Below are 21,900 nucleotides of genomic sequence, written 5' to 3'. Positions count from 1 at the left end.
TTTGATTTTACCTGAACAGTATGAATAACATGTAATTTATCTCTATTGGATTTCAATTGAACATGCTAATCGTAGTTATACACATGCTATTCAATAGATATATATAGGGGTTTAAAACTAATAATTTTATTTGAAACCCATGTATATATTTATATGATTTCACCATTTGAACATATTCAATATTTGTAACCTTTCTCTTTTGGTAATAATTTATTTATTGAGTTGCATAATAAAATCATCTAATTAATGGATCCTAACTCAAATTCTATAATTGTACTAACAAATTTCAGTTTAAATCTGAAATTTCTACTCGACATTTTTAAGACCAACAGTTAAATTACTTGTCTTGTGATTGTTTTAAAATTTGAAAGTGTCAATCATTTATTTCTTTTTGTCATACTTTTCTTTTGTTTACTTTTTCAATCCAAATTTAATTTGATATAAACACTCGATAATATTTAGGATTAAATGTCTTCTTTATTTTCAAATTTCGAGTAAAAGAAAATGAATATAAGTGAAAAACTAACAATTTTTTTAAACCTATGTATATATCTATTTGATTTCACTTGAGTAGTATGAATAGTATGCAATATATCTCTATTTGATTTCACATGCTATTCGTACTGTTTAGGTGAAATCAAATAGATATATACATGGATTTAAAAAAAATTATTCACACACATAATCAATAAAAGATGAAAAAAATTCATTTTGTGAAATGTAAGGGACAAAAAATTTTATTTTATGAAATGTGAGAGATTATGAATCGAATTATATAAAATTTGATTTGACAATTTTACCCTTAAAATATGATCACGTGCAAGGCACGTGGTGAATTCTGACCAAAAACTAGTCGGAAACCTAGGTAGGGACCAAATTTGATCAATGTGAATTTGTAAAGGACGTAAAATTACATTTTTAAAAGTGAGTGACAAAAAAAGTTATTTTACAAAATATAAGAGACGTTTTGAATGATTTTTCCAATTATTTTAACCAATTTAGTCCTCTAATAAGTTTTTTACTTTTGACGTTATTTTACTCAATTCGCGTGGACTTATAGGGGCATAATCATCACATTGGTCTAATCTTCTGCAATTAATAGAGGTACTTGAAAAAATATCAAATTTTACCATCACAAATCACAAACAAACAAAGTTAATTTAAAAAAATATATACCAAGTTTCACCTTCACAAATCACAAGCAAAGAAAGTAAAATTTCAGAAGCACCATCCCAAAGTAAAAGCCTATCTATAAGTACTTTAACAAGATTTTCACATCCCCAAATCTATTCATGTGCCAACGTAGACATATAATATTAAGAAAGTAGACCCCTGCCCCTATACATAGATTAAATATTTTAGATTCGAAGTTAATGTTTAGTTGATCATGTTGACAACTTAGCCTGATTGTTGCCATCCTTGTCACCTTCGCTATCATCCATTGCCGGAGCTTCCAATCTTCCTAGTTCATTTCTGGTCGCCATTGTGATTGCGAAAAAGCCCTAGTTGTTCTCCCAATTTCTTCCATTTCTATTCCATTTTTTGAAGTTAATCACAGAGTTGGGTATTCATCTGTTAATTGCAAAAGATTAGATCAATGTCCTGATTATGCTCCTGTAGGTTCACTGAGTAAAATGTGGTAAAAAAGTCTTACATTGAAAGCAAAAAACTTGTTAGAGGACTAAATTGGTTAAAACCATTCATTAAGGACCAAATTGATTTTAGTAAAAAAATGTTCAGGACCGAAATGGAGAAATTCCCAAAAACACAAGAAGGAAAAATAAACAATCGGCAACAAAAGACTCTCAATCAGAGAGTAGGAGGTGCTGGAACAGGAAACCCTTCTGGGAGGTTGATGTCATTTATCCCTCAGGTCATTCACCAAAATTATGTATATATAGTTAATAGTCATCACATTTTCAAAGGCATTTCAATATCTCGTGTAGAGTATTTCACCAGTCGGCTGAAATAAGAAAATCTCCCACCTGTAAAACGCAAAATTGACGAGCAGTTATCAGGAAATGGAACTCTTCCAAGAAATTCAAGAAGTAGAGGAATCTGGTTTTGATTCTGCCGCCGTCCGCCACCATCTCAATTCCACCACCGTCACTACTTCCACCACCCTTGAGACGTGCACTGGCTGTGGTTCCATAAAGAGAAGATCACCTTCCTCATCTTCATTTTCCCAGGAACCTTCTCCCAAAAGGGCCACCCATTATCCCCCTCCATCCAGCACCACAACAACCAGCACCTCTCCGCCACTATTACCATCACCGCCACCATCTTCTTCCAATGCAATGCATGCCAATAATCTCCACCATTCACTCTCTGAGACTACTGCTTTAACTCAGCTGACGAATCCCCAGTCACCTGACTATTTGTCCAAGGCTAATGCTGATATATCAGCATCTGCATCACCATCTGCGGTGGCAGTGGGAGCCTCACTGACATTGCCACCACTTCCTCCGGTGACTCTTTGGAGGCTTCTATCTGATCACACTTCTTCAGAGTTTCAGCCAACGCCTCAGCCTGCAAGAAGAACCCTGTTGAGGTCTCCAACTTCTGATCAAGAAAGTCTTGAATCCAAGGTTTGTTCTTGAATGTTAAAGTTTCTGTCTTTTCATATTGGATTCTAATTTGATTGCCAAGCAAATTGATTTTTGTTTAAATTTGCAGAGCTTGAAGAAAATAAAGCAGAAATTGAAGGTAATGAGCCAATGGGTAGAAAAAGTCATGAGAGAAGAAGATGAAGAATATACACATTCTGAAGAAGAAAACTGCAATATCAATTCCAATTCAAAGGTTTGCGAGTGTTTCTTTTTAAATTTGCTTTAGAGTTTGGGTTCCATATGAATTTGCTTCATAATCAAAAACATTATTTTGGAAGCTTGACAGGAACAATAATTCGAGTTAATTGCAGAAAGACTAACTTGTATCGGTTCCATGATTTGCTTTCCTTTTATGCAACTGCAGTTTTAGTTTCTTTCTAATCTTGTTTTTGATCGTGTGCCTGAATGACTGATACCAAAATGAGTAGCTTGGGATAGTTCTTTGCTGTATTAATTATTTGATGGATTTGTGTTATAACAAGTTGATTGGTAATTTTTCTGGCTGCAATTATTGTGGTGTTTTATTGCTGCAGCAGGATGCATCTGAGAAAGGTGCAGAGGCTCAGCCTGAGGAAGCTGTGTGGGTTGAGAAGAGAAATGGGGAGGACTTAGTTCTTCACTTCAAATGTCCCTGTTCCAAGGGCTATGAGATTTTTCTTTCTGGAAACACCTGTTACTACCGATTAATGTAGTCCTCCATTTTAGGTAAATTTTATTGGCAATAATACTTGAATTTTCTCAGGTCTTATATCTTACTGCCTTTTATTTCTCATTGCAGTTTGCTTTGTGAGGTTAACAACTCATATTTTGCTTTCCATTCTGCTGCAGGTTGACTCAAGGCTGTTTCAAAGAAATTGCCTTTCAAATTTGATTGGACAGAGTATTTTCCAGAATGGTGGATTTGTACATTGATTTTCTGATGGAATACTTTCTAGTTGGTCTCATTTTGCATCTGGTTATCTAGGCAAATCTAGTTTATATTCTTGGTGAATTTGTTGTAGAAGTAGAAATTGTAAGCTCTGTACAGGGAGGATAGATGAAGAATTCACAAATTCTTTATAGATAGCTTTATAGTAAAACTGTGGATGAATCTATTCTGTTACTTCCTTTTCAGTTGTTTTTTTTTTCCGGACCTTTTCAGTTGTTTACTTCATGAAATAACAAGGCATGAGAATACATTCTTTGAAGTCTTATCAAATGACCTTCTGACCATGATGTCCTTACCTTATCAATGCTAATGCAATAGATATGACAAATAGTGATAATCATGATAATGATGTTGTATTTAAAAGTTGCATTAGATGATAATGCGCTGATATGACAAAATAGTCTTAATCAATAGGGACCTTTAACAAAATCACAATGATGTCTCACTTGAACTATATTCATCAAACATCATTTCTTGCGATTACTTTAGACGTGACTGCATAATTATCGGATATCACCTTGCTGTTGTTGAGAAATGATATATGCAAAATTAGAAGGTAAATTGCAAAATTGAAAAATGTGATTTAAAAGGAAGTGTTCCATGAAATATTTGGCTAGCCAAACCAAGAGCTTTGGGTATAAACCTGTGATAGAATTGAGGGGGTGAAGGACTAGTATATCTAACATTTGATTAGCATTACATTGGCTAAACAAGGAAGTCACAAAAATAGAGCACAATGACCAATGGCCTATGGAGTGATGGCCACCACAAAAGCAAGTGGTCAAGAATTAGAATCCTGCTTCGTATCAATGGTTACTTAACACGTGACTTCTTCTAAATTCGTCGGGTGCTTGGTGCACCCGTTGGTCTCTAAGATTAATTTCGTTTGAAATCGTCTGTCTTGAATTTCGTTTATATTCCGTTTGTCCTATTTTTGTTTAACTACCACGTGTATTGATTAATCACTCTTATTAGAATTCTATTATGAATAAATCTAACAATCAATAATTCTTAAGATTCTGTTGGGGGATAATTCCAACAACATGATGCACGTGATAGTTAAATAAAGACGAAACAGAGACAAATTCAATCTAACTATCACATGTATTGATTAATAACTTTTATTAGGATTCTATTATGAATAAATCTAGCAATCAATAACTCTTGAAATTCTGTTTGAGCGTAATTTCAGCAATAACTCTTGAAATTCGTTTATGTTCCGTTTGTTCCATTTTTGTTTAACTATCACGTGTATTGATTAATAACTCTTATTAGAATTCTACTATGAATAAATCTAACAATCAATAATTCTTAAGATTCTGTTGGGGGATAATTCTAACAACATGATGCACGTGATAGTTAAATAAAGACGAAACAGAGACAAATTCAATCTAACTATCACATGTATTGATTAATAACTTTTATTAGGATTCTATTATGAATAAATCTAGCAACCAATAACTCTTGAAATTCTGTTTGAGCGTAATTTCAGCAATATAATACACGTGACAATTAAATAAAATCGAAACAGATGAAACAAAGAAAAAAATTCAAAATGGATGATTTGAAGCTGGTTAATTTGGACCTGTCTCAGCTCTGCGGTTCATTTGGGCTTGTCTCCCATTCCTATGCATAACACAAAAAGCCAAAAAAAAAGAAGGCACAAAACATCCATGATGACCACATGTCAAAGTCATATGGGCCATGGGCTCATGAACATTCCCGCCAATAATATCACATCAAGACCACAAAGCATTATCCAAGGCTTACAGGACAAAGCAAGTACCATTTCTCTTTGTTGGCTGAATGGGTCCCTTCGAATCTATTTTGTGAAAAGACTAAATTTTTTTTTTCTTTTCCACCAAAACTTCCCAAAAAAATTACAGCGGCCAGCGTCAACATCTCAAGAATCAGCCTTGCAATTAACTAATAATCTAAATACAGTAGCTTATTTGTCTTTCCTTAGCTTAAAAAAAAAATACTAAATTTATACGTCTAATCACTAAGCATCAGCTGGAAGCCTCCTCAGCTCTGGCTTTATTTGGATAGAATATTATTTTAAATAATTATTTAGAATAATTATTGTAACATTTTTTTTGAGATATGATGTACGTGAGATAAAAAAAGTGATTGAAAATATAAAAAAATAAATTGAGAAATATGTTTATGATATAAGCGAAATTTTTTTTTTCTTTCTTTCTAATTTGTACTCGAAAAACAAATTATAGGACTTGAAGTTCTTGCCCTTGTTCTTCTATTCTAGATTCCTCTCTTCTATCCTAGCTAACACCTCTTACTTTTTCCGGTTAGATTCCATGTTGAGAAGGCTAAAGCTTCAAATACTTTTTCTTGTTGTGTGAGGATTTAGAAGGTCTCAAAGCCTGTTTTTTGATCTGCATACATTGCATCAGCTCCAAGCCTGCAATCCTTAATTCTTCAAACCATGCTTTGTACATAACTTTGCATTGAGTCTAGAGCAATGCTCTTGAGTTCTTAACCATCTTGCCTCAAGTTCTCGTGCTCAAAAGATCTTGTAAAACTTTAAGATAATCGCATATTTAATCCATCATGGGCATCAAGCAAAACTAAACTTTCATCATACTCATCCACCTTAAGAAAACCAGGAAGATACCGCAATTTATATCTCATGTTGAGATTCTTGTATGTACCATCTTCCGGATTAAAAAGTACCAAACTGGACTCAAGTTTCAGCAATAACTCCCCCCTCTTTGTTAAGAACACAGGTTGGACATCAATGTCGAATCCAAGCCGACATTCAAGACCTGCAGGATAGCGAATCGAGCACATTTTGGTCCAAGATTGTGTAGCTCCATAGTCGGTCATAATCCAGACATCTACCTCGGGAATTTGAATCCAAAGGAAAGCAAGGCATCCTTCCCCTAGAACTCCTATACTCCATCCTTTACCACTCGACTTTCCCTTATAATTTTCAGGAAATTCTATCACCCCACAAGTCTCATGAGCCAAATCAAAACTAACAATTTTACCAACTTCTTTGCGTGGACAATAGCGATCTTCCTCCTCGTGACTAAAATTTGCGTTCCAATGGAGCTTCCCGCCAACAAAACATCCCCCTTTAAGTTGCCAAATGGGATAGTTTATGGAATACTCATTCCTCTTCCAGGAATTAGTCCTTTGACTATAAATTTCAACAACTTGACCCTCAGCATTCTCAAACGGGCTGGCACGGAAAAATACGATCAATTTGTAATCATCATGCAACTCATCATACCCGAACCCATATGCTGCAACACCAGAATTCCCGAAATGAGGCAGTTTCCAGTATTTCCTGATCGATGGGTTCCATAAGAATAAACGTCGGTCAGGGGTAGAATCCGAAGCAAACGGCCAAAAGATTATGTCTTGCATTGCAATGCAAACCAACCCGTTACATGCACCCAAAATTTCAATTGATTTTTCCGTGGGAGGTTGAATTTTTGTAGCCTCAGTCATGGACGATGCAACCATATGTGTTACCATGTTGATTGCCTCAATCGTGGGCGAATATAACACAGAGTCAAGATTACATTCTGTGAGGTAATCAAGGTCAGGGACACCTTTAAAACTAGAGAAAATCAGCTTACGGTGAGCAGTATTGCGGGCGTTAGATGTTTCCTTGAGATGGGTTTTGATGAATTCAGGGCTTGAGATTAAAGAATTCCAAGATTTCGAAACGCACCTGAATCTCAAAAGGGACTTGACTGGGAGCCGTATGAGGATATCAAAGACGAGTTCAGTAGGGAGATGAGAATAGGAAACCTTGGGAGCTTTGCTTTCCATTATTCAAGGAATTTATTTTAGGGTTGCCTGCCACACCGCAAGTTAAATAAATTAAATAAAACAAAAGCCTCAAAAGATTAGTAAAGATAGAAACAACAGGGGGCTAAAGAAGAAGAAGATGGAAATAGTAAAGGAGCTAAAATCAAAATCAAATTCTGATTAGGAAACATGGGGCTAAACGGAGAAGAAGAAGATAGAGATGGTAAAGGAGCAAAAATCAAGTTCTGATTAGGTAAAATGAGCTAAAAATCCATTTTCCCCGGTTGGAGGTGGGACTAAGAAAGCCCCATTCCACCTCAAAGTTTTCCCTGTGTTGCGTTTTGTATCCCAATAACCTAACTTTTGTAGCATCCTACCAATGTGCTATTTATTAGTTCGTATGAGGGAATATAAATCAAGCTATATAGAACTTTAGCAGTGTTAGAAGTTGATTTGATATCTAAATGGAACTATTCAAAAATTTTAGTAGTTTCTGAAATTGATTTATTATTTGGTAACTAGATCAGATCAGAATTAGTGTCAAAGTTGGTTTAAGAAATATAGTTGAGTTGGGTTTTGATGTTACTATTGGAATAGGTTGTATTTCTCTTTAAGGACTGTGAGGTAGATTGGGGAAAATTTAGGAAAATCATCCGCAAGTTTGCAGTTTTGAGTACGGGATAGATTGAAAACTTTAGTTCCTCCTGTACCATACTTGTCTTCGTTGCCATCCTTATTTTATGTTATAATTCTTGAGTTTGGCTTATCTTGATTATGATCACAAAACACGGCAAGACACCCTTTCTCTAAACCTCCTATAGTCCATCTACAGAAATGATCCCTTGGATAATTCGGCTGTCCCATATTTTCTGGAGTCCAACCTCCGCAAAGGTCTCATTAGCCAAATCAAAACTAACAAATTTCTTCTTACAATGGTGGTAATAACCAATGTTTTAAAAACCGGACCGTTAATTGAACCGGTGAAGTGAAAGGGTCGAGGTTCAACCGGTCGGATCGGTTCAACCTCGGTTCAATGAATTTTTTAAAAAATAATTTATATAAATATATATATGTACAAAATAAGACATGTAATGGACTAATTTAATATTTTATATGATGAAAAGTTTACTATTTTTTAATAACTTGGATTTTTAAAAATAAAATTTTTAAATTATAAGTTAAAACAAATAAATTTCATCTCAATTTCAATTATATCTAAATCCAACCCCAAAATATCACAATATTTTGAAATTATACAAAATTCATGTATCTGAGAATTTAGATATTATGAATTTAAATTTTAATTTACGTTTTGAGATTTAGATATTGCAATTTAAAAAAGAAAATTTGGAGTTCGAAGGAAATCAAGAAAATCGAAAATAGAAATGTAAACTTGATAAGAAACAAAAAATAAGATAAAAGTGAGTGGTTGTGGCATTAAATAATTTGGGTTAAAAAAAATTCTTTTTTAACTTTTTTCAATTTAATGGACAAAAACAAAATTAAAAGATGGAAGAAAACATTAATAAATTAAAAATAAAGAGGTTTGATTAAAAAGGGAGTGACAAAAGAAAATATGATAGAGAGAGAGAGAGAGAGAGAGTTGAAAATTAAAAAGAAAGAGCCATGAGGGGATGAGATTTTGTAAGAAAAATGGAAAAGAGAAATATGAGTATTTGATTTATATAAATAAGTTATCAAAAAAAACTAATAAGATGTGATGGTGCAACGGTTAATACATTGGTCTTTTATTACAAAGGTCTCGGGTTCGAATCTTGATTGTTGCATTTTGCAAAACTTAAAAAAAAAAAAAAAAAAAAGGGGGGAAAGCTGAAAACCGGAAAACCGCCGGTTCAATCCGGTTCGGCAGTTTTCACGGTTCAACCGGTTTTTGACCGGGTTTCTAGCAAAGTCAACAATGTCATTGAACCGGACCGGTGCCATGGCCGGTTCGCGGTTCAACCGGTCGAACCGGCCGGTCCGGTCCGGTTTTCAAAACATTGGTAATAACTAGGACTCAAACGAGTCGAGTCAAGTTGAGTTTTGATCTAATCGAGTCAACTCTCAACTTAATTTTATCAAACTCGAATTCGAATTCGATCTCAACAAGCTTTTAATGTAAAGGTTGACCTCGAGATTGAATTCAAATTTGAGTCGAGTTTTAAAAAAATAAAAAATAATTATTTTATTTTTTATAAATGAATAAAATAATAATTTTTCTTAATAAAAAAAAATATTACTTGAACTTGGTATTGATCAAGTTTAAGTCAAATTCTGACTTGAGCTGCTCGCAACCTGTGAGTGGTTTGACTCGTATGCAATTCTAGTAATAACAAATTTGCAGCTCGATAATAGTAATGACAAATTTTTTTTTACAACATTGGTAATGACTACCTAAAAGTCGCGGTCCAGTGAAGCTTGCCGTTTGAGGATGTGCTGCCAGTTTTGGTATTAACACACCAATCCTTAATAACAAGACTATGTTTGGCATCCTGGCTCCTCTCCCAAGCATTAGTCCTTTTGAGTATAAACTTTAACCACTTGCTCATCTGGATCAAGAGCCAAGCATAGACCTAAAATAGCAACAGCTTTGTAATCATCGTGCAATTCATCATGCCCAAATCCGTATGCAAGAAGACAGCTACATACGGCAGTAGAATCCGTGTACTGGAATTCAAGACCAGAATCAGGCAGTCTTTTGTATTTCCTGTTGGGTGGGTTCCACAAAAGAGCAAGTTATATGGATCGTCACCAAACTTTTGGAATCGTTGAACTTTGACCATTGAATTATTAAAAGTTTAGTTTTGATCACTGAATTATTTAAAATTTAGAATTCAGATAATTTCGTTAGGTTAAATCGTTAAACATGACAGATCTGAACGCTCGCACGATTCACGAGACAAAAGAAAGGGGTATGGTTAACCACTAAATTTGACGGAATGACTCGAAATGTAAACTTTAGATAGTTCAATGGTCAAAACCAGACTTTTAATAGTTAAGTGGCCAAAATTCAACAATTCCTAAAGTTCAATGGCCATGTGGATAATTTGCTCTCCACAAAAATAAATGTCACTCTTGGTAACAATGCAAACCGTTCCATTATGCGGACAAGCAAATTCCCACATTATGATGGATTTAAAAAATTGTTCCACAAAAGGGTTGTTTGTTGTGCTGACTTACACCAAAGGGATCCTCGCAATTGAGGAATGCAAGCTCTAAGAGTTTGCGTTCCTCAAATGGGAGAATAGCAGACTTTCTGTTCCAAGGAAAGAAATGTATTTCTTCCTCCTTTCTCCGATAATTACCAATTGTATTCAATTGAACAAGTCAAGTTTCTCTTTAACAGATGTTTGCCAACTTCTGTAAGAAAAGTCAGCAACCATAAATGAGAATTGCTGTCCTTTTTGTTGAAATATGAATCAGAACTTAGTAAATTTGGCTATATCTCGCACAAAATGCGAGCTCGTCAAGCTTGCATTTTGCAATTGTGAAAATCTCTCTAGCACACGTCACAACCTACCCTTTTGAATAATAGATTTTAGATTTCATCATAATCTTGGAATTTTCTCTTTGTTTCAACCAAGACTTTCGCATTTGTCATGACACAATCCTGTCAGTACTAGGGGCATTCACACTTCGGGGAAACCCGAATAACAGGCCGATCCAATTTAGATTAGAAAGATTGAATATCAATAAAACAGAATTCAGAAAACCGATTAAGATCCAGTATTAAAATTTGATAAAATAGTTTGGGAAAATTTGGTAAAACAATTCGGGAATGGATATTGAAATTCGATTTCCAAATTCTCAATTGTCGATAGAATTACCCAATTTCATAGTTTAATAAAATATTTTGATAATTCATGCCAACTAATATATCATATAACATATTAATGGATTATTCAATAGTGCTATAAGTTATAATTTATGCTTATAAACAAATATGTGACCTTAAAAATGTATTAATTAACATATTAATAATTTTTATATTGTTAATTGTATATTAAATATCTTTAACTAATCTATATTAGAAAATCAGTCTAAAACTTTGGATTGAAATTGAATGTTGACCTTGTTAAAAAAAAATAAAAAAACTAAAGTATTGAATAATTTTTTGACCGAATTATCAATTACCTACCCGTGAACACCCCTCGTGACTGCATGAAATGTTTGATGCAGAAAAAGTATTGCTCTTGAAACTATATTTATTAGTGGATAGATCGTAGATCTAATCCATGGCAAATATGATAAAACCAGAATTGGAACATAATATTGACACATGGACAATTTCGCTTCGACCATTATGCCTATGAAACTACTGGAAACCATGATGTGCCTGGTTGCAACTGAGTATTCTCTTTGAATCGTGATAATCATGTTGTATCTAAAAAGTTGCATCCGGTGATAATGCGCTCATATGACGAAATAGTCTTTAATCAATTAGGACCTTTCGATAAAGTCACAATTATGTCTCACTTGAACTAAAAATCCATCAAACTTCATTTCTTGCGATTACTTTAGACTTGACTGCATAATTATTGGATATCACCCTGTTGTTGTTGAGAGGCACGATATATGAGATATGATAAATGCGAAATTAGAACATAAATTGTAAAATTGGAAAATATGATTTAAAAGGAAATATTCCATAAAATATTTGGCTAGACAAACCAAGAGCTTTGAGTTTAAAACTTTGATAGTACTAAGGAGGTGAATGACTAGCACATTTAACATGTGATTAGCATTACATTGCTAAATAAGGATATCACAAAAATAGAGCACAAAAACTAGTGGCCTATTGGGCCGATGGTTACCACAGAAGCACTCGCAAGCATCTTTGTGGGATGAGTGATTAAGAGTTAGAACTTGTCCCCCATCAAATGTCATTTAATTTGTGATTTTTTCTAAATTTAATGAGTACTTAATGTATTTATCTAATTCGACGGTGATTCAGTTCCTGTCGATTCTTAGAATCCCGTTGGATGCAGCTGGACCGTCGCAGATGTATGGCACAAAAAAAAAAAAAAAAAAAAAAAAAAGGTACCGGACAAAACAACCATGGTGACTGACATGTCAAAGTCATATGTCGGACATCAATAGTCATTGTTCCTCGGTGTGGGCCGTAGGCATATGAACATCCCAGAAGCCCACAATGTATTTGTCCAAGGCCTAAGGCGCGTGTAGCACAAAACAAGTCCCATTTCTCTATGTTGGCCGAATGGGTCCCCTCGAATCTATTTAGAAAAGACTAATTTCATTTTTCTTTTCCACCAAAATTTCCCAAAAAAATTACAGCGGCCAGCATCAACATCTGAAGAATCAGCCTTGTAATTAACTAATCTAAATACAGTAGCTTATTTGTCTTTCCTGCGCTTAAAAAAATACTAAATCTAAATATCTAATCACACTAATGAGTAATCCTCAGCTGGAAGCCTCTTCATCTCTCTCTTTCTTTCTAAACTGGTCTCAAAATACGAATTATAGGACCTGAGGTTCTTGCCCTCACTCTTCTATTCTAGATTCCTCTCTTCTATCTTGGCTAACACCTCTTACCTTTTCCAGTTAGATTCCATGTTTGAAGACTAAAGATTAAAATACTTATTCTTCTTGTGTGAGGATTCAGAAGGTCTCACGTCTATCACAGACCTGTTTTTTTTTTTCTACATACATTGCATCTGCTCCAGCCTGCAGCCCTTAATTCTTCAGACCATGCTTTCTACATTGGTTTTCAGTGGAAAACCAGTATGTTCAAGAATCCAGAATCCCAGAAAAGATCAATCTCGCTATCATTCAATCACCAAAATCCAGTCTTGTCAACAGCAAAATCCCAATACCGAGAATTCTGTCAGCAAGTTTTGGACAGGGCCTAGGCCTAAACCCCACCTCATAAACCCTTTGATAACAACTACTGAACAGAACCCTGTTGATGAAGCCGCTAAAAATGGAGCCTTTGAGGGAACAAATGGTTCTCTGCAAAAGGGTTTTCAGCAGATGTTGGCTTTGTGTGGATTCGGATACTGGGTGAATGGCTTCAGGTGCTTTCCTTGGTTGGGACTCAACTTTCATATGGCTAGTAATCTTTGTATGCAGCCTTCAAATCTGCAGATGGTACAGAATTTTGGTAGTCTTCCAATGGTGGCCAAGCCTCTGTATGGGGTATTGTCTGATGCTCTGTATATTGGGCGGGCTCGTAGAATACCTTATGTATCCATTGGAGGTAACTGTGCTTCCCCATACCATTTTTGGTAATATTCTGCTGCCAAAATTTAAAGTTGAGATAATCGCTTTGCTGTTTAGCCATTCTTTTTTTTCTTTGTTTTTATTTTGTTGTGAGATTGGTTGATTAGGTATTTGATTGAATTTCTTTTTCATATCCTTTCTTGCTATTGAGGTCTCATATGCTTAACCTTTGTAACATCTACAATTTAGAAACCCCTTTTGTGTGTTTTTATGTATCTGATTTACTGCATTACAATTTTTTTCTTCAGAATGTATGAGGTTCCGAGGATAATATAGGAGTGGAGTCTGGTTGATAGAATTTTTAACTTCCTGTAATATAAGTAAAAAGAAAAACTGAAATTAAACTCGTAGTCAGAAGAAATGTGTGACTCAAGCAAAGCTTTTGACTCCTTTATCACATGTGATGATGCACAAGGACTTTGACTTTCAAATTTGGATGGCTTTTTATTTTGCTTCCCTTTTGCCATCTTGTTACATCAGTACGTGAACTGGAATTCTTAACTTTTGTGATTGTATCCGTTTAAAGTTAATGCTAGCTGGCATTATTTAATGCGGCCTAGAAAATTTGTAAACACTTGAGAACAATCATTGTCTTTGAGGCTAAGATTGCACATATAATTTCATATTAAAATGAATGCTATATTGCCAGAAATATTTGGGTAATTATTTACTGTAAATTTTATGTATCAATATGTTAGAATATTTTTTAAAATTCATTTTAATTCTCTGAATACTTCATGGTTGATAACACCAGAAAATCGAGTCATTTTTTGGTTGTGTTTTAAAACACATTATCCTTTTGATGGTTGATGGTTATTTTGTGGTAGGTTGAAGCCTTGTGGTCTGATCAAGCATGATAACTGATATGATTTGGGTTCTATCTTATGTTATGGCCAGAAACTTGTGCTTATTGTCTGGCAAACTTGTATGAAGTGTATGTTCTGGTAAATTTGAGGTACTAGCTCTCTAAGATTTTCTTAGCATGTTGTACAGGCATTGTAGTGAAAGAAGTTAACAATTTATTCTATGGGTTAGTCTTTCTTCAGGTTCTGTCTTGGGGATCATTGGCATTAATTCCAGTTGCAAGTGAAGCTCTTTCAATTCTTCTTGCATGTGTTCTGCTCAGTAATCTTGGGGCATCTATTGCAGAAGTTGCAAAGGATGCTCTTGTTGCAGAGTACGGTCAAAAAAACAAGATGCCTGGTCTGCAATCATATGCATTCATGGCCTTAGCAGCTGGTGGGATTCTAGGGAACTTGTTAGGTGGTTATTTCTTACTACAAACTCAGCAACCCAAGTCCATGTTCCTATCATTTTCTGTTTTACTGGCTTTTCAACTTACCATAACTCTGGGAATGAAAGAGGATTCTCTTGGTTTACCTCAAACATCAAGTCACTCTTTGGTGAGGAAATCAATCTCAGAAAGTATTAGAAAACAGTACTTTGATCTTCTGGTTGCGGCAAGGGAGGAGAGTATCTCTCGTCCTCTCATCTGGATTGTTGCTTCCACTGCAACTGTTCCAATCTTGTCAGGCTCCATATTTTGCTATCAGACGCAATGCCTAAATCTCGATCCATCAGTTATAGGGATGTCAAAGGTGATTGGCCAGTTAATGCTTCTTGTGATGACTGTATCGTATGATCGACTTTGGAAACATGTTCCCATGAGAAAACTAGTTGGCATTGTGCAGATTTTGTATGCTTCCTCTGTTCTTCTTGATCTTATACTTGTGACACAGGTGAATCTTTGGTGGGGGATTCCTAATGAGGCTTTTGTTTTTTGCTTTTCTGGAGTAGCAGAAACTCTAGCACAATTTAAGCTCTTGCCTTTCCATGTGCTTTTTGCAAGTTTAGCTCCACCTGGCTGTGAAGGATCTTTAATGTCTTTTCTGGCTTCGGCTTTGTGCTTGTCGTCAATAGCTAGTGGTTTCTTTGGTGTTGGATTTGCCTCTGTTATTGGCATCACATCTAATGATTACACAAGTTTACCTACCGGGATTGTCATGCAGTTTCTTGCAGCATTACTGCCATTGCTCTGGATTAATCGTGTGCCTGCAACACATCCTTCAGCTGAAAAGGAAAGCAAGAAAGGTAGGAGTAGGAGGACCCGGAGAACTAGAAGGGTGGGGAGAGTTGGATTTGGTTCAATATACTCTTATAGACGTGAAAGAGAACCTGACTTTCTGAGGTGAGAATCTAGTGCAAAGTTCTGGTGGTATTGTACAATTATCCATGAACAGAAGCACAGAATTCAGGAAACACGTTCCTCATCTCCCAAGATTTCAACTCATCAAGTTTCTGTGGGATAGGTGCGTATTGCTTTTGAAACGTCATAGAAGACATGGGTAAATTCAATCTTAAGCGAGCTCTGAGAAGTAATTTCCACTGATAGCAAGCTTGGATGTTCTGTGACCTTTCCAGGAGACATAACTCAAAATAGACCTGAGTGGTAATAAAAGTTAGCAGGCTCGGTGAAGTTGCCTTGCAACAAACTCTCATGCTGATGAATAAATGAGCCAGGTAGGAATGCTGTTCTAATGTTTGCTTGTACAAATGTTTGGTTGGAAAAATTCAACCATCATTACTTGTGGAATTAAGCATCCCAGAATTGTATATGCAAGTTGAAGAGAGTTTTTTTTTCATCATAGATGTTAAAAATTTCTTGTTTATCAGAAACACATGGAAAAGTAACTGAGACAAGAGATTAAGACTTAACACAACTAGCTTCGTCTAATTTGGTTACTGCACAGTGACCTCCAGAACGGAAAACATTGTCTGCGCAATTGTTTAGTAGAGTCCCTTTTGCTTAGCTCTTGGCACAGTTTGTACTAAAGAAAGCTTTGAACAAAACAACATGTGCAACTGATTCTGAATTAGAAGAACTGCATAAAACACTGAAAATTTATGTCTTGGATAAAATACATAGTCATATCACACACAAATAAAGGCTGGCTTGTAGGCCAGCATAAGCATTTTCCCTCTTAAGAGCACCAGCAACTGGCTAATGGATTTTGTTTGCATTAATGAAAATTCAGTTTCTGGAACAGATTACAAGAAGAGGAAAAAGAAGCCCAGAGAAAGAGGAACAAAACAACTTTCAAATGTCTATTTTTCCTTCTTGTAGTGTTGCAGGATGAAAAATTGGTCTGTACAGAGTTTAGGAGAAGCAACAAAGTGGCAGCCAGAATGGAAATAATGGACCACAGGGTCCTGAGATAATTCTTCATCAGGTGCGCCTTCCAGATATTTGGTTGCCAGCTACACTGCTTGTTAACTGTCTTAAAAAGTCTCAGGTAGCAGAAATTATCTGAGAGTAGCACATCCTCGGCAAGTTTGTTAAACATGGTAGAGACAGCCAACCAATTTCTTACAATCCATCTGTGGCGATGCTTTTCAACATCCCCTTAAGCATCAATTAGGAAGTCCATGAATGTTACATGATCAGTCACACATCTGTAATCCTCATAGACGGTAAGCATGTATTCTTCATATGCCATTAAATTTCTGAAGAAAGTTTCTGTAACATCTCCTACAGGAAAAGGAGTGATTTTTATTACCCCATTTTTGAACGTAATGTGGAGCCATGATACACCTTTCTCAGCCTTCTCAAACTTAATTACTCTTAGTTGTAGCTCCAAGGTGGGTTTTATGAACTCAAATTGGGGATTATCATAGAAATCCTTGATTTCAGGAAATGAATAACACCAGCTTTTGCGCATGAGATCAAGAAGATGAATGCCTGACCATCAGAAATTCTTGTACTAAAACTGTAGACCATCACAATGCGGAAAAAATCCATTGGTAAAATAGAGAATTCCAATATCACTAAGGTTCTCTTCCCTGTCTGGAAACTTAATCATGCCAAACAACTGAACCAGGAGAAATAGGGGCAGCGCTGATTTCGAATAATAATAGGTCTCTGTGTACTGATATTTTAAGCCATCCCATCTGGAAGATGGAATCCTCATCATTCCGCAATTCACGCTGGTAGGATTTCCTTAAAAGTATCGGTGAGGAAGCAGCCATCTAGGCACATCATTTCCACAAATTCGTCATTACCTAGACTGATTTCTTCTGCATAACACCTTCGAGTGCGCTCTTCAAGCTGTGACGAGGCTACAATGTATCTTTCCACACTTGACTCGCCTCTTTGAAGAAGAAGCTCTTGCAAATACATCAGCCTATGCTCTTCCACATTTGGTAATTTACTTTTACCATGGTGATGAGGTCCAATAGCAACAATTTCATGCCTGACGGTTGTGCCTCCGTAGCCTGTCATGGACTCTGAATATACATTTCTCATCTGATGTTTCTGATATCTGAGAAAGCTTCCTATCGAGACGAATAGAAATCCGTTTTAGCATTTCTTCAGGCATCCTCTTCAGAGAATAAAGTGCTGCACTGAAAGATTAACAAAAATCAGTCTAATTAAGTTCATTAGCAACTGCTTGAACCAGGTTTATACTGATTTCTGGGTGCTGATTCTGATTTTTAAAAGTTTTTATTGTATGAAGCTAGTCATCATGGAAAGCTAGGTAAGGGCTGAATACAAATCGATGTCACCAGCAGCCCTTATCGCTTTGGAGGGACACACAATCTTGGCTATTCTATTGTGTTGTTTAGGCATTTGTCTTCCAATCTCACTCAATTGATCTAGTTAGAAATTGTACAAGTTTAGCCACATATATGCAATTATCCTAGAAGATAAAAGAGGAAAAGTAAACGGAATCAAAAGACAAGCAAAGGCTACTAAACAAAAAGTATCAGACATATTTTCTGAGAAATAGATGAAATGCTTCGAAAAGACCTTGGAAATAGTTTGTTAGCAGTAGGAATCTTGGATGCATATACAAGAAACAATATATCAACAACACTCTCAGTCAGTACAACTTTTATTACTATGGAATGGGGAAATGGTTATATACTAAGTTAGATATAAAACTCAGTTATAGGACAATATGAACTTATATGACTCAATTCAAAGGAGAAATTTTTTCAACTAGTTTGCTAGTCAGATTTCCAATATATTTCACAGCAAAAAATTTACCTGGACAAGAGGAGAGTGTAAGGTGTCACCTTTCGGATATATTAGTCTGGTGGCATATGTCTAACCTTATAGAGAAAAGGGTACTAAAGAGTACAGAAAGAAAATTTAAGAGTGGCGTTATTGAAACATTGGCTGTTATCTTGTGGTCGATGAAGAATAAATTTTTTTTCCTGTTTTTGGTATACAAATTTAAATAGTTGAAAAATAACTTAATTAATAGTCTACCCACTTAATTAAAGCCTTCTCATTTGCACCTAAGAACTACTTAAAATTTGCGTAAGGACTTAATTTTGGTACTAGCAAGCATGACAGATCTACCTATTGTACTGTTTCTTTTCTTCTTTTAGTCTTTATGCTTTACTTAGCATTCTACCCAATGTGGAAGCAGTGCACTTTATTGCCTTTTCTCTGCTTTCTTCTTTAGATCCTGCAGTATTATGTGTTTTCAGTACACTAATTTTGGTAGAATTTTGATCTAACTTCTATTATACTATACAATAGTATGCCAAGGTTTTTTTTTGCTAAAGATGAAGAATGCTAAAGGTTCATTCTTTAACTCTTTCTCTGCAGTTTATTGGGTTCTCATCTTCATCCTTTGCATTTAGTAGTACTCTCCAACTACAGTAACTACAGTACATAAATTAATTAAAAATTAAGATTGGACCAGTGCTAGGTAACACTCACTATGGTCACACACAGACACAAATACATATATAGGTATAGAAAATTATGTAGACAGATGTATTAAGAAAATATACAAGACACATGAGAGTCCTTTTACATCAGACAGATCAAGAATTTGTTACAGGTACAATGACTTTATTCGTATTTAAGTTCAATGACTAACAAATCACACAACTAGCTTTCTTCTATTTCGTATACTGTAGGATGGAAAATATGGCCTGCACACTTGTTAGGAAAAGCAAGGCACATGCAGCCAGAAACGAAATGAAAGCCCACGGGGTATTAAAATATTTCCTCACTAGGTTCGCCCTCCAAATATGCCAGCGCTTGCGAGTGTACTTGTCCACATCATCAAAAATTTTGATGTAACAGAATCTCCCGCCAACATGAACATGGTTGCATAGCTTGTTAAACATTGTAGAGGCTGCTTCATCACTACCTAACCAATTCTCGATGATATCATGTCTGCGAAGCGTTTCAACATCGGATGCGGAATCTATGAGACAATCTATGAAGATTATGTAATCAGTTATACACCTCCATGTCTTAGATGGAATAGACGTATACTCTTCATATGCAATCAAGTTTCTGAAGAAGGATTCTGTATAATCATGCACAACTAAAGGAGGGATTTTAAGTACACCATTTTCGAAAGTGATATGGAACAAGGATTCACTATCCTCTGCCTTCTTGAACTTGATTCCACTTTGTCGGAGCTCACCAGCTGATTTTATGAACAGATTTGAGCCCGTACGATTGGAATTCGTGGTTGAGGAAAGTGTTTCAGAAAATGAGGCAGACAGAATTTTGTGCATGAGGCCAAGCAGATGAACCGGCTTATATTGTTCAAAGATTGGAGAATGAGAATTTAGACCTGGATTAGGCATGTTCCAAAACACATGGAGAGCAATAGCTAGGTCAATAAGGTTCTCTTCTTCGCTTCGTGATGACTTGGTCATATCGAACAGTTTCTGCAGGACAAAAAAGGGCAACTGATTCTCAAATAACATAAGGTCATTATTAGTGGCTGGGGATAGCCAAAGCATCTGAAAAATGGGGTCATTCTGCCAGTGTGATCCTCGACTTGTCCTTTTCCTCAAGAACTCGATGACAAAGCAGCCATCAAGGCATAGCATGTAAACAAAATCATCTTCACTAAGATTGATTTCTTCTGCGTAACACCTTCGAGCTTGATCTTGAAGATCAGCCAAAGCTATGATGTATTCCTCAGCACTCTCACCTGTACGACGAAGAAGCTCATTGAAGTACCTTCGCTTATGCTTCTCCATCTCTTTCAGTTTAGGCTTACCGCGGTGATAAGGTCCGATGGAAACCACTCGTGGCTCGTATGCCTCTTCATTTGCACTTCGTAGTTGACCATGGACTTTGAAGATCGATGGCTTCTCCGATGTATCCAATAGGTCAGAAAGATTTTGATCAGTTCTAGACATCTCTTGTTGAGTACGTATAAACAAGAGGAAAAATTGCTGCTGGAGAAAACAACAAGAGGATCAGCCAATTGGGGGAGGTATGGGTTGGGAGAGGAAGTGCGAATAAGAGATCTTAGGTTTGAACCTTTTCACTTACACCATAAAAAAAGTTTTTTTTTAAAAGAAGGAAGGATCAGCTAATTTAACCATTAAGGTTGATTCCTATTGGAGTGAATCTTAAGGTCCGAGCTAGATAACTGTCCCAAAAATCCTTTTTTTTTTTTTTTTTTTAACATTTTGAGTGATTGATGGCATCTTGTTGTTTCTTGGTATAGTTGACTTGCACCAGAACATAACCTTCTGATCAGACAGTGGATTAAAATTCTTGAATGATAAAGACGAGCCTCAAAATTAGCTCTTAACCAAGTTTAATCTAGAAGCAGTCATATATGAAGAAAATGAAAATCTTGTTCATACACCAAAGTTAAATTTGCAAGATATAGATGAAAGCTATGAAGCATAGTCGATGTCAGACAATCAACACTTAGACAAGAAGGTAATTGCGAGCATATATACGTGGAATCTGTTAATGCTTAGAAACTTGATTAGAGCCTGTACAGTCCGTACCTTAATAATCTGGAAAATTTTGTCAAATTGCAGTTACCAAGAATGTATAGGATTAGCCGGAAAACTGTTCCTTTGATTATAAATGCTTATGTAATTTAGGGAAAAGGGATGATTAATAAGAAAACTCACTCGGATGGTTGCAAATAAGAAGGGGATCTTCGATTATAAACTGGAGGAGCGATTCCTTCTTCTTTTCTGAATTCAGCAATGAAGTTGCAGGAGCTTGAGTTGATTTTTATATCAACAAAGAAAGTTCTCAGAGATAAAACAGCTCTTTTCTTTTTTTTTGGTCTTGCGAGGAATTGCTGTGTTTTGAGCTGGCCAAGCGTGTTGACGGGCCGAGTTTGACAACTGGTTTAGATTTTCATATCTATGTAGGGACTTTCCTTGATTGATTTTCATAGCTTTGTCTTTTGTAGTTGGCAATTAGTACAAACTAGTGGATTCCTTTTATAATTTCTCCGCCTGAAGACGCTAAAATACCACTCAAATAACATAAATTAATGCTTATGTAATTGATTTGTACGTGAACTATGGTGCACATGAAGGAACAAA

The 21,900-nt window shown here is 35.7% G+C and overlaps 5 protein-coding genes across 15 annotated transcripts; 2 read left to right on the top strand and 3 right to left on the bottom strand.

The window, feature by feature from the left end:
* The first annotated feature begins 1,803 nt into the window (after nt 1-1,803).
* Nucleotides 1,804-3,807, top strand: LOC140038027 (uncharacterized). The gene is made up of 4 exons (XM_072083213.1): nt 1,804-2,588; nt 2,677-2,802; nt 3,143-3,314; nt 3,438-3,807. Exons 1-3 carry the CDS (start codon nt 2,022-2,024, stop codon nt 3,299-3,301), a joined length of 852 nt encoding a protein of 283 aa, XP_071939314.1. The 5' UTR covers nt 1,804-2,021; the 3' UTR covers nt 3,302-3,314; nt 3,438-3,807.
* A 2,271-nt stretch (nt 3,808-6,078) lies between these two features.
* LOC140037776 (F-box/kelch-repeat protein At3g23880-like) lies at nt 6,079-7,338 on the bottom strand. The gene has a single exon (XM_072082890.1). It carries the CDS (start codon nt 7,336-7,338, stop codon nt 6,079-6,081), a length of 1,260 nt encoding a protein of 419 aa, XP_071938991.1.
* A 5,272-nt stretch (nt 7,339-12,610) lies between these two features.
* Nucleotides 12,611-17,160, top strand: LOC113736242 (probable folate-biopterin transporter 9, chloroplastic). 10 transcript variants are annotated; one of them, XR_011841519.1, is made up of 4 exons: nt 12,611-13,534; nt 14,593-15,866; nt 15,979-16,077; nt 16,682-17,160. XR_011841519.1 is itself a non-coding variant. In XM_027263122.2 (2 exons), exons 1-2 carry the CDS (start codon nt 13,027-13,029, stop codon nt 15,747-15,749), a joined length of 1,665 nt encoding a protein of 554 aa, XP_027118923.2. In that variant the 5' UTR covers nt 12,612-13,026; the 3' UTR covers nt 15,750-17,160. The 10 variants fall into 10 exon arrangements, 3 of the variants coding, with proteins under 3 accessions (XP_027118923.2, XP_027118926.2, XP_027118925.2); XR_011841518.1 differs by having other exon boundaries at nt 16,605-17,160; XR_011841517.1 differs by having other exon boundaries at nt 16,593-17,160.
* Nucleotides 16,962-17,836, bottom strand: LOC140037775 (uncharacterized). Its single transcript, XM_072082889.1, has 2 exons — nt 17,617-17,836; nt 16,962-17,296 (listed from the first exon to the last, which is right to left on the bottom strand). Exons 1-2 carry the CDS (start codon nt 17,834-17,836, stop codon nt 16,962-16,964), a joined length of 555 nt encoding a protein of 184 aa, XP_071938990.1.
* Nucleotides 17,837-19,322: 1,486 nt separating this feature from the next.
* On the bottom strand, nt 19,323-21,740 carry LOC113736241 (UPF0481 protein At3g47200-like). Of its 2 annotated transcripts, none has more exons than XM_072082065.1 (2): nt 21,475-21,740; nt 19,323-20,778 (listed from the first exon to the last, which is right to left on the bottom strand). In XM_072082065.1, exon 2 carries the CDS (start codon nt 20,737-20,739, stop codon nt 19,474-19,476), a length of 1,266 nt encoding a protein of 421 aa, XP_071938166.1. In that variant the 5' UTR covers nt 20,740-20,778; nt 21,475-21,740; the 3' UTR covers nt 19,323-19,473. The 2 variants fall into 2 exon arrangements, with proteins under 2 accessions (XP_071938166.1, XP_071938167.1); XM_072082066.1 differs by having other exon boundaries at nt 19,323-20,775.
* Between the last annotated feature and the right edge of the window lie 160 nt (nt 21,741-21,900).

Source organism: Coffea arabica, chromosome 3c (genome assembly GCF_036785885.1).
Source record: "Coffea arabica cultivar ET-39 chromosome 3c, Coffea Arabica ET-39 HiFi, whole genome shotgun sequence".
Classification (NCBI taxonomy): domain Eukaryota; kingdom Viridiplantae; phylum Streptophyta; class Magnoliopsida; order Gentianales; family Rubiaceae; genus Coffea; species Coffea arabica.
Note: the sequence above shows the minus strand (reverse complement) of the source record. Positions and strands in the feature narration are given on the sequence as shown.

What these genes read in the sequence shown, in the direction of transcription:
- LOC140037775 (XM_072082889.1), bottom strand. Translation starts at nt 17,836, where the DNA reads ATGACAGGCTACGGAGGCACAACCGTCAGGCATGAAATTGTTGCTATT. An exon ending in TGCAGAAGAAATCAGTCTAG is followed by an intron (nt 17,297 to 17,616) that starts GTAATGACGAAT and finishes TCTGATGGTCAG; the next exon opens with GCATTCATCTTCTTGATCTC.
- LOC140038027 (XM_072083213.1), top strand. Translation starts at nt 2,022, where the DNA reads ATGGAACTCTTCCAAGAAATTCAAGAAGTAGAGGAATCTGGTTTTGAT. An exon ending in AAGAAAGTCTTGAATCCAAG is followed by an intron (nt 2,589 to 2,676) that starts GTTTGTTCTTGA and finishes TTAAATTTGCAG; the next exon opens with AGCTTGAAGAAAATAAAGCA. An exon ending in ATATCAATTCCAATTCAAAG is followed by an intron (nt 2,803 to 3,142) that starts GTTTGCGAGTGT and finishes TTATTGCTGCAG; the next exon opens with CAGGATGCATCTGAGAAAGG.
- LOC140037776 (XM_072082890.1), bottom strand. Translation starts at nt 7,338, where the DNA reads ATGGAAAGCAAAGCTCCCAAGGTTTCCTATTCTCATCTCCCTACTGAA.
- LOC113736242 (XM_027263122.2), top strand. Translation starts at nt 13,027, where the DNA reads ATGCTTTCTACATTGGTTTTCAGTGGAAAACCAGTATGTTCAAGAATC. An exon ending in ACCTTATGTATCCATTGGAG is followed by an intron (nt 13,535 to 14,592) that starts GTAACTGTGCTT and finishes TCTATGGGTTAG; the next exon opens with TCTTTCTTCAGGTTCTGTCT.
- LOC113736241 (XM_072082065.1), bottom strand. Translation starts at nt 20,739, where the DNA reads ATGTCTAGAACTGATCAAAATCTTTCTGACCTATTGGATACATCGGAG.